General features: G+C 37.0%; 1 protein-coding gene across 1 annotated transcript in view; it reads right to left on the bottom strand.

The window, feature by feature from the left end:
* The window catches only part of LOC107691213 (voltage-dependent T-type calcium channel subunit alpha-1G-like), a 135,060-nt gene that overhangs the window by 59,111 nt on the left and 63,668 nt on the right, over nt 1–12,281 (bottom strand). Inside the window, exons 18-19 of the mRNA XM_016489712.1 lie at nt 7,656–7,779; nt 981–1,049 (exon numbers count right to left, since the gene is read on the bottom strand). Coding sequence (XP_016345198.1) covers nt 981–1,049; nt 7,656–7,779 — 193 coding nt within the window. The remainder of the gene's footprint in view (nt 1–980; nt 1,050–7,655; nt 7,780–12,281) is intronic.

The raw sequence follows: 12,281 nt of genomic DNA, 5'->3' as shown, positions 1-12,281 counted from the left end.
AAACCAGGATTGAGAATCATCTGACTAAAAGGTACTAAGCATGAATGCACAGCTCCTAATGATGTTGCTGGTGGATATATAAAACCCCAATGTGATCAGACCTCAAAGTGAACAAAGGCATGTCAGGCAACAAAAGCCAGGAGTTTCAACAGCCGTCATCTTCATCCGACCTGGAAAGTTTTCATCAGTTGCCGTTAATTAACCTCCAGTGAGTATGATTATTCTGTGCCATGATTTTCATTTGAAATCTCTAAGGCGGTCGTGACCTGGCATAAAGCAGGGCCCAAAATAGAAACCCTAGACCTTTGTGACTGACACCTATGAACTTTTCTGTCTTCTCCAGAGAGGCCTCAGCATGTTCTTCCATTTCAACGTTAGCCATTTGAATATCTGGCAGACAATCCACCCCTGCTTAGTATTAACTGCTGTGGTGGAGAGTAGAAAATAGAGAGCAAGGCTTGCTTAATAGACTCTTCATGTCAGTGGGCTCTCTTTAGGACCTGTATTTGTTCAAATGTTTAATTCAGCTGACTGGCGGCAGTTGAACATGTCGGAGCATGATTTTAATATTTTTGCTGCTGTAGTCTTTGTGTAGACTTTGTGATTGTCAATGGAAAGCAGTGCCTTAAAGGGATAGTTCACCCCAAAATTCTGTCATTATTTATTCACCCTCACATTGTTCCAAACCTGCACAACTTACATTCTTCTGTGAAACACAAAAGGAGAGATCTGTTGTTACAATGAATGAAACTGAAGTTGTTATATAAATGTTAAAGTTGTTTTATATATATATATATTTTATTTTTTTTCACCAGACTCCATTAGTCAAGCTGATCTAAGAGAGATCGGCACCATAAAAAAGCCACAGGGAACTGAAGTTAAGTCTGCTTTTGGCTGGTATTCTGGCCCAGGCAGTGTGCTAGTTTACCCTCTGTCAGAGAAGACACCACACAGAGACAAATGCCAACCCCGTCACCTACCTTTATTGTCATTTCGGTCACAAAGATGGCAGTAAATATGTAGTTGGACAACGTCAGGAAGATGCGTTCCTGCGGAGAAAACCAGAGAAGCAGGGAAAAGTGATGGGTGAGTCAGTGCTGGATCAGAGAAGATTTGTGTGTGTGTGTGTGTGTGTGGCATAACACATTAGAGGTGCCTCCTGTGAAGGCATCTATTGGACTAAGAATCCGCCCACGCTTTGAGTACTCCACGGGCATTAACATCACTTACTCACACGCACACCGCATGCGATAAATTTCATCCAGCATTCTCACTGGATACTACTAGATAACACAGTGGGTAACAAATGGATAAGTAACAGCTTCATGACAGTAACCATCTCTGAAGTCCAAATAAGTAAATCAAATCTGAAGAATCATCATTAAAGATAAAAGTGTCGGTTAAAAGGTCTTTAAAAAATAAAAGATAAAAGCAATTTAAAATAAATCCTTAAAGAAATCATATCATAAATCATGTTTTTCTTCCCTGGGGCCCATTTATATCGTTAGTCGAAAGTATTTTGTGGCAAAACACCCATTATTTATGTTTTTTTTTCTAACCCTGAGAATGTAACCTTTTTTGTGCCTTTAAGAATTAGTATTTCTATTCTCTTTTTATTGCAGCGTTTTTCACTCAGCATTGCTTTAGAATACTATAATGTAACCTCTGGAAATAAACTTTTTACTGTCCCGACATACATTTTAAATAAGGCCAAATAAATTTTAATTTGATGGTTGTTTGTTCATGAGATTACATCCGTAAACATAAGACTGTTACAAAACACTATCATCCTAAAATGACACAGCAAACACGAAGACTTCCTGCTCCTCTCGCCCTCCGTCCGGGCCACACAGCCTTCCCACACAGCAGGTGCTGTCCTCTCCACCTCTCTGCTCTGACCTGAGCCAGGACTGTTTGTTCCTCATTCTATAACAGACTGTAACACTGTCAACAGACTCCATCCTAAAATTCTCTCATACTAAAATGACTAAAATCTAGAGACTTCCAGTGTAAGGAATGACTCGCCTGACCCCAACGCCACAGGTGGATTAATATGCTGATATACAGAAAGAGCCATTAGAGCTGAAATAGTTCCTTTAAACAGCTAGGTATATTTTTGTTCATCTATTCCTCTGAAAATATACAATGTGTATGAATTGGGAAATGTCAATTTTCAAGAGCAAGTATGCTAATTCTATGTATTTCTGAATCAACAGACCAAGAATTGAAAATACATTTCAAATTGATGTAAAGAATGAAGTTTGGGGTCTTTATTATTTATTTTTGGAAAGAATTAATACTTTTATTCAAATATGATGCTTTAAATTGATAAAAAGTGACAGTAAAGACAATGTATTTCAAATAAATGCTGTTCTTTTGAACTCGTCAAAGACTCCTCAAAAATATTAAGTAGAACAAATGTTTTCAGCATTGATAATGAGAAGAAATTCAGCACCAAATCAGCATATTAGAATGATTTGTGAAGGATCATGTGACCGTGAAGACAGGTGCAAAGGTTGCTGAAAATTCAGCTTTGGGAATAAATTACATTTTAAAATATATTAAATTAGAAAACATTTCACATTCAACAACTTTCAACAACTACTTTAAAAAATCTTAACAACCCCAAATATTAATCTAGAAAATGTAATGACTCAAGCTGCATAACAAGTTTATATAAAAACAAGAAATCAAAAAAGGACTCTTTGAAAAATAAATACTGATAATCAAATCTTCTCAGACATCAGAATCAGCATCAAAATAATCTAATCCTGCATCCTAAATAGCAATGCAGAGAGTATAACAATATAAAACCAAACCAAACTGAATCAAAACAGACCACGCTGCAATGCAAACCAAGCAGTCTGCAATTTGAACCTTTATGCCTTCTAGTGTTTAAACCTTGGTCTTGGTCCCATTCTCCCACTTTCTCCCTCCACTTTCCTGTCTACACTGCAGCGTCCTAAACAATACAAAACAAAAAGATACCATTAAATAAATACGATGCAGTTTGCATTAGGGGTGACAGAAAATATGAATATCTATTCTGTAGTCTATGCCGCATGCTCTGTCTATGTCAGGCATGCATGGATCGTGAAAGCCTAATGGATAACAATGTAGGCTGCTTACACAAGGTTATTAGTTTGGTCTCAGTAAGGGGTAACCCAGCTTCTAAGATCCCACCATGGTTCCGCTGAGTGAGGCATCGATTGCTGAATTACTTCATCTATAACTGGACATTATTACCGAGATTCGTGATTGTTTTGGCTTTTTATGGGAAAGTAGAAGCCGAATAAGAATCCATACACAAACCAGCCCTCAGCTCTGCCACAAGCCATTTCGTTTAAGTCAACAGGTATTGAGGATTCATTCAACTTGGCAAATAAACCTTGGTGTTTAAGGATTCTGGGTGCAATGGGATGAGAAGCTGATTTGTACTTTAAACAAGTGGTGTGGAAGCAAAATAAGCAGCGGAGATCTCCTCCTTCAACATGGACTCTCTAGATTGTTTGTCCTTCTCCTACTGTGTCTGAGCAGCAGGGCCCAGGGGCCTTCTTTCCCATGACCCCCTGCTAATGCATGTTTCAGTGGGTCGTGGCATCATGTTCTAAAACTCCTGTTCTCTCTGAGAAAGCCTCCTGCTGACATCATCATTGCGGTTTGTATTGTTTCTGAAAACAGACTGACGTCTTTGCCATTCCATTCTGCTCGGAGGCTTGCTTTCATTCATTGTTGAGTGAACCGTGTGTGTATGTGCAGGTCAGAATTCATGAATGAGGAAGAGCATGTCTAAGAAGCACAGTGTTTGGTTTCCGAAGGAGAAGGGTCAGACAACCCCTGTCCTTCACTCTCATTCTTTTAAAGGTTACTAAATGTCTGAGGAAGCACACACACACACACACACACACACACACACACACACAGGTTTGTTTTTATGGTTTATGGGGACTCTCCATAGGCGTAATGGTTTTTATACTGTACAAACCGTATTTTCTATTGCCCTACACCAACCCTACCCCTAAACCTACCCCTCACAGGAAACTTTCTGCATTTTTAGATGTTCAAAAAAACTCATTCTGAGTTATTTATAAGCCTTTTGAATTACGGGGACACTGAACATGTCCTCATAAATCACCTTCTCGTTGTAATACCTATGTCATACCCATGTTATTATACAAATTTGTGTCCTCATAAACCACATAAACATGCACACACACACACACACACACACACACATAACAGTACAATCTAGCTTGGCAGAGAAAACAGAGACAAATCAAATACTAACAAAAAAAAGATGTACATGTTTGAATTAATATGATTGTGTGTATGAAAAATTCACTGTAGAAAACTGAAGTTACAACTAACATAAACTTAAAGTAAAATTCTACAAACAATGACACACCCCTGGTTGCTAAAGTCCATTTGGTTAAAAACTGCTTAAAACAGACAATGTCATTCAAAAAGATTTTTAAAAAGTGCACTTTACATGCCAGAAAATTTTGTTTTATATTAGATAGATAGATAGATAGATAGATAGATAGATAGATAGAACATTGCTGCTGTGTAAAACTGTAAAACAGCTCTTTCTGAGTCTGTCCATCGGTTAAAAAAAATTATCAAAATGATTCATTAGCAAATGAATGTGAATCAAAAGCAATCCACTTCTGAATTTAAATGCATTTGTCATTCTCAAATCTCAAATGTTCAATGTGTACGAGACCAGAGATAGAAAGAGAGGGAGAGAGTAATCAAAAGCTGCTAAAACTCCCCTTGGTATTTTCATCACCCGTTTCCCATTACTTTGGGTACTGAGATGACATGCTCAGGCCTTGTCTTCAGAGGGGGACTCAGGTGGGGAGTCTGATAGCATTTGTTCATACCCAAATGAAAAAATGTCTCCATATGAAATATTGATGGCACACATCTGAGCTCAGTGAGGTACCTGTTACTATAGATCATGTCTGTCATGGAAATGAGATGGTTTGCATAAGCTGAACACAAAGGTTCTATTACAGACAAAGTTACACAATTCTGCAGTGACAGTGGGACCAAACTGACTTTACCTGGTCCAAAGATTCTGCAATTACTCATAAATGCCATATCATACTGTGGATTCATATTGAAATGTGCACATTCCTTAGCAAACATGTCACAGGTCATTACCAGAAAACATTTAGAAATTTTACTTACATTCACAAATGACAAAACATGCAATGCGGAAAAGTCATCTATTGGTATTCGTTTTTTGTTTCTTAATTTTCAGGGATTTTTTTCATATTTAAATGCAAATTGAAATTTAAATAAACTTTGTATTTTACTCGTTAAAAAAATCCACTGTTTGTCTTTGTACCATCTTTCATTAACCATAATAATCTTACTATGCATTTACACCAATGAAAATACATAATTTACTTTCTTAAATGGCAAAAGCACTGTGTGCCATCTGCCCCACTCTGAAAAAAATTCACATGCCTGTGCAGGGAAGGAAAATACGTGGAGTTTTTCCTCCTCTGTGAAGTGCAGAAAGGATGTCTTAAGGGGGAAGTAAACAAATATCATAGAGGCTCATAGGCACACATGGTAAAAACCGGATTAAATGGATTAAACCTTCGGAAAATAACAAAACGGGAAACAACCTTTCCGTGCTACATAATGTGTTTCAAAAAACCATTACACGTAAGTAAGCTTTAAGGTCCTCTATTTCCATTACTGACAGAATCCTTCATCAGTTTGGGTGGGGGGAGGCTTTTATTCATTCCTTTTCCCCCTTTTTTGTTCCAAATCAAGAATGTGTATAAATGTGAAAAAAACTAAATATAAATCTATTTTGTGAACAAGTCAATATAATTGGATTTAAATTTACAGGAATATATTAACTGGAGTCCTCCAGCTCTGATGGACACGAGGCCATCTGCACTGCAGATCTCTGCCATGTGGAGTGCTCTAGGGTCTTACAGTTACAGTTAGGGTCCATTACAGAGGCAGACACACAGCCATTGGATACAAGAAAATAATGCTAATGTATGCATCACTATATACGCTCAACATGCAATGAGTCTGATGCAAAAAAAAAAATGTTTTTTTCTGCTTACATTCAGATTACATAATGTTGTTATACAATACGAGGACCATTCACAATACTAGGAACTCCTGTGCAATTTTGTATAAAGCAGCTCAGTGTGAAAAATCACATAATGACATCTGACACTGATTGCTACAGAATGAGTGCTAAAGTGACTCTGGACATAAATTTGATATTAGATAATTAATTCATTATTGTTAGAAGGTCCAAAGTAGCTCTTGACTTGGGTTAACAGCAAATTCATAAAAAGCTTGAAAATGTCCTCATTTGTTACACGAGTGAGTGAAAAATCTTGGTGGGCAACATTTTATGAAAATATGTTCCTTGAAATGTCAGGAATCTGGTAGCTGCAAAAATGATGGACTGCTGTCTCCATACAAGAAGGTTTGCTGCAGTGCTGTTCTGCCAAGTCCAAAAAAAAAAAAAACAGTTGCTGAAAACAGCAACTTAAAATAGATGTTTTTTTTCCCCCCTGAAATTCTTTTACTCAAGTACAGTTTAAAAACAGTATATGAAGTGTAGCATTTTTGACTCTATAGTATTATTCTTATAACTATTATGATCTACATAAGAAAGGAAAGAAGATAAAACATGTCTTGCTTTCTTTTTTCTCTTCTGTCTTACATTAGGTGTCCTGAGGGAGCATGTAACTGCTGAAAGTAGTAAACATACAAAACTGATAATGAGATGTAGCAAAGCATTTAAGCCAAGATGATTGTGTCCTTTGGGTCTGTAAGAAAGCAGGAATAACAAATTGAATCTTTTCTGTTTTAACATCCTAAAAGAACAGCAAAATCAACCAACCAACTCCCAAGTCGTCTAATAATCTACTTTTTATTCTCAGTCGCTAACATAACAACCAGTTAGATAAGGTAATAATCACGGAAACGCTAGATTAACATACTAACTAACATAATGATTGTCCAGTTTTATAATCTGGAGATGACAGATATGCAGTTCAGAGCCCTGACACTGAGTGTCAGTAAGAGTTTTCATTTGTCACAAATTTGTTCAGCTTGCACATGCAGACCATCTCTGCTTCATGGGCAATCGGTTGTGGAAAATGTTTTGAGCCCATAACCTGAACTGTAAATTACATGTGACTTATCACTCTGAAACAAGGATGTCCTGATTAACTAAGGGCATCACAAGCAAGTACACAATTGTAAAACCTTCTCTAGTGACTGTGAGAGAGACAGACAGACAGACAGACCGACCACTGGTTGGCCTTAGATAACTGAATCAGGAATTAGCACACTGATGTACTGCAACGCTTGTCCTCAAAAAAATAAAAAATAAAAAATAAACACATAAATAAGAAATAAAAAAAGAAAGAAAGAAAGAAAGCTACATACCCTTGAGATCAAAGGACAAGATGGAGCATGGGAACTTATCAAGAAAATCAAACCTTGTAACTTTATTATTTTATTATTATTATTATTATTTTTTAATTGCCACATGATTGTTTTCAGAATTGTGTCTCAATTATCTGAGCTGTTATTCCTACAGCAAATGTTGTTTTGAATGACATATGCTTGCGTGTGTATGTGTATGAGGTAACATTACTCACAGCGCTGGAGGGGTCGATTCTGGGCCTCTCCATGGCGATAGTGATGCAGTTGAGAAAGATGATGACAAGAACCACATGGTCAAACATCTTGTGATTGATGATTTTATTGCAGGTTACACGAAACCTGCAAGACACCATTACACCAGACATGGTGGGCAAACATTCAACATCATGTTGATCATAAAATCAATTAAAAAGAAAGTTATAGGTCACAAAGTTCAACTAGTTGCTTAGTGAGACTACAGTAGCAGAGTTTTTCTTAATTGGACAGTGTCCCAAAAATGACAATTCTTTAATCATTTATTCACCCTTATTTCATTCGAACTCTGTATGACTGACTTTCTTCGAAAAACTGTGTTTGTAATAAACAAATCCATCAAGATGTTTCAAACCGTTGCTTAATGACGCGTGATGGATTTGCTTTTTACAAGCATGCAGCTTTTCTCTTAATGTTAATTGTTGGACTGCAGGATTATTTTGATGTTTTTATCAGCTGTTTGGACTCTCATTCTGACGGCACCCATTCACTGCAGAGGATCCATTGGTGAGCAAGTGACGTAATGCTAAATTTCTCCAAATCAGTAAATTCTCAGTTAATTTTCATTTTTGGGTGAACTATTCCTTTAAGTCTATTCTCTTGGTTTAATTCATCAAAGTTAAAAAAAAAAACCTTGGCAGTCCAATCATTTAACGTATTAAGTATGAGATGTTAACAATCAAGGCTGACATTACTTTGAGTTCATTCATCACTAAACAAATACACCTCCTTAATTTCTCTCTTTCACTTTAATTGAACTTGAAACAGTGACAAGCTTATGCATGAACATGTGTCGGCCATAAGACATACAGTGTGGCGGCATGACTCCTTTTATGAATAAATAGTGCTCAGTTCTCTTTAATGTCTCTGAGACTTGGCCTGATGTTAAAGAATTTATGCCCAGAACGGCACTGTGTGGGAACAGACGGCAAACTCTGCGCCGTTGTCATGCCAACCTGCCTCTCTCAGCCCCGATCACTCATGCTGAGAGTGTGGTCATGCCGGGGTGAAATGGGGAGAGAAGTCTAATGCTGTGTCCGATACTTAAGGCTGCTGCCATACTGCTACACTACCACTACACTACACTACACTGCCATTCACTACCCAGTTAGTCGATGACTTCACAGCTGTTACTGTTAAGTCAACTTTACACAAGGTTTCACAGGCTTCCAAAAGTACCATAATGTCATATCTAATGATCTAAAATGAATTGGAATGGTCTTTAGATATAATTATATATTTAAAGCAAATATTCATTGCTCATGCAATGCTTATTTCTGAGAAGATATGAATAAAAAAAAATGAATTGCAATGAGAGGAATAAATTACATTTTAAAATACACTTTCAGTCAAAAGTTTAGAATTAGTGATGCACCGATCATGATTTTTCATGGCCGATTCGAATACCGATTTTTTTACAATCAAACTGGCCGATTCCGATACTGATTTCCGATTTTTCTTTTTTCCTTTAAGCAACAAACAAGAAAGAATTAAAGTATACATAAGCAAGATGTTTATTTGGTATTTAACAGGCCATACTGGCTTTTATTGAAAACAATAACTGTAACCATCTGAAATTAACAGCGGTAACTGTTCAGTAAGCACATTCAATACAAACATAGATGGTACTGATATTTAGTTGTAGTTGTCGTTGTCTGATAGTGATGCACCGATCATGATTTTTCATGGCCGATTCGAATACCGATTTTTTTACAATCAAACTGGCCGATTCCGATACTGATTTCCGATTTTTCTTTTTTCCTTTAAGCAACAAACAAGAAAGAATTAAAGTATACATAAGCAAGATGTTTATTTGGTATTTAACAGGCCATACTGGCTTTTATTGAAAACAATAACTGTAACCATCTGAAATTAACAGCGGTAACTGTTCAGTAAGCACATTCAATACAAACATAGATGGTACTGATATTTAGCATCAGCATTTTGTTTTTAAATTGGATTGGTTGTTGGTTAAAGTAGTGCCAAAAGTAGCACAATGGCCATATCACAAATATCAAAACTCAAAATATGTCATTTCCATACCTAAAATAGCCCTACATATTTTACAGTGACTGTTATGCATATTGATCAAAAACTCGGACTTCCCTGCATCCAACATGAGCTGCAGGAGTCAGATTTCACTGATCACGGGTTGAGAGGAGAGACAAGACTGACCTGACAAGATCATGCTGGAAGATTTGCTGCTCGACAGATCCTGAGCTCATTGACAAATATCTGATCTTCCTTTAGAGCGTGCGCTCAATCGCGAAATCGAAAGTGAAACTGAACAGCAAGCGCTTATTCAAACATAAACACATTTCATTACACCAAATACACAAAATAATGTTCTTTTTTAGCAACGTCATATGACCCCTTTAAATACTCCGCATATTAGCCGGGTTTCCATCCAAAGTTGCGAATTTAACTTATGCGCAAAACTGGAATATCGCATAAAACATTTGCGAACAAGCACTGTTTCCATCCAACGAGTCAGAGAGAACAAAATCGTCACTTCCTGATAAACTGGCACTGAATATAATAATTCTCAAATATAATATATTGCTTGCATTTGAGTGAGCAGACGAAACACAATAAATGCGGTCTTGCTTTCGGAGGTGGATGCTGCTGTTTGGGAACGCAGTCGTGGTAGACTGTTCTGGGAGGCAGTTATACAGAAATACTTTGACGACAGACTTTGCTCGGGCACTTCAGAATGACCATAACAACATTTCAGATGCTGTGCAACAAAATCGGTCTGCTGTTTAGTCAGGTTAGGCTGTCCCATAGCGCAAAGTCACATGACTTTCTTGAACGCTCATGTGGGATTTATTCGCAAAATGCATTTCCATCTCCCATTATTCGCATTAACCCTTTTTCGCACAAGTGAAAAACCACCTCGAGCGAGCGTAAAAACTTTTTTGCGAATTAAGGGATTTCTTTTCGAAATTTGGCGTTTCCATCACTCGTTTCTCATGCGATACTTCAAAATTAAAACAGGGTGATGGAAACATAGCTATTGATAGCAGCTCCTTGATGCGCGAAAATTATATGCCATATATGTTTGCGGGAGCGGGCGGGACTGGACACAAAAATCTCTAGCGGGCGGTAATGGTCAGAAACATGGGCGTCGCTAGACTCCATTTACTGGTGCACGTGCCCCAGTAAAAATCTGCTGTGCCCCAGTAAAATCTCAAATTTGAGTTATAATTTACTTTATTTGTCAGTGTATTAATTTAGATTGACAATCCCGGAATAAAGAAATTAATCTTTATGCAACAACCGAATCAACACTTGTAAAAGCAACGCAGTTTAACCGAAAACAAACTGATGCATGAGCGCAGAAATCCATGCTCGCTTGTGTTTGTGTGTTTAATTGCAATTCGCAGCCTTTCACGCAGAAGTGTTGGCATGCAGTTGAGGTGGGCTATGAAAAAATGACGAAACCAGTGCTCGAACTGGGCTGGTACGCACCTGTACGCCGTAGCACTTTTATACTTTAACCCTTAGCGTGCCGTGAATTTTTCTGATGTTCCAGGCCGGCACTTCTCACATGCTGCCCTGTGCCCTCCCAATTTCCACCGAGGGGGATCCCCCCCAGCCCCAGAACGCGATTTCCCTTGCACATCGGGAGTACCGGCATTTTTGTATTTCCACTTCAAGCACTGGACGAAACTAAAGTTTGTTTCTAAATAATATAATGATCTTATTTTGACAAAAACATTATTGGTTCCTGTAGATGGACACCAGAAATTTTTTAATTTGGACTTGGCTGAGGAACTGGGAATTACTCTTTCTAATCTAATCATCTTTTTTTCTTTCATTCTTTTTTTAAATACAAATGCTCTTTATTATAGTTGTTGTCATAAAATGACTGGTTTCTTGAAATGTTGTAATTATAAATTCTTGAAAAAAGATTAAATTATTCATTATTATTACTGTGTAATGTAGAAGAATGCAAATGTACAAGAAAAGAATGTTCTCTCCAGTTTTATTTCCATATAGGCCTACATTGATTGCCTTAAAACATGTTCTTTTAGAGTTTAAAAGAACCATTTTCAATTTAAATATATTTTAAAGCTACTGTATATAAATATATATACACGCATATACTGTATATATATATATATGAAATTCAAAGTGCTTTACATAAAAGAAAAGAAAAAAATAATCACAACAATAAAACAAGGAATTTAAAAACTTTGAAAATGATTAAAAAAATAGATTTAAGAGGTTTAAAATGATTTTAACAAAACGATTATACATAGAATATAGTGCAATCAGTTCGGACATCGCACAGTGCTCATTCAATAAATGCACAGCTAAACAGATGAGTTTTGAGCCTAGATTTAAATGTGACTAATGTTTTAGCACACCTAATCTCTTCTAGAAGCTGATTCCAACTGCGGGCGGCAAAATAGCTAAAAGCGGATTCACCTTGTTTTGTGTGAACCCTTGGTATTTCTAACTGACTCGATCCTAATGATCTGAGTGGTCTGTTAGGTTTATATTCAGTGAACATATCTGCTATGTATTTAGGTCCTAGGCCATTGAGTGATTTATAAACGAGTAAAAGTACTTTAAAATCAATC

Source organism: Sinocyclocheilus anshuiensis, unplaced genomic scaffold (genome assembly GCF_001515605.1).
Source record: "Sinocyclocheilus anshuiensis isolate Anshui unplaced genomic scaffold, SAMN03320099.WGS_v1.1 scaffold470, whole genome shotgun sequence".
Lineage (NCBI taxonomy): Eukaryota > Metazoa > Chordata > Actinopteri > Cypriniformes > Cyprinidae > Sinocyclocheilus > Sinocyclocheilus anshuiensis.
This window is presented reverse-complemented; position numbering and strand designations above follow the sequence as displayed.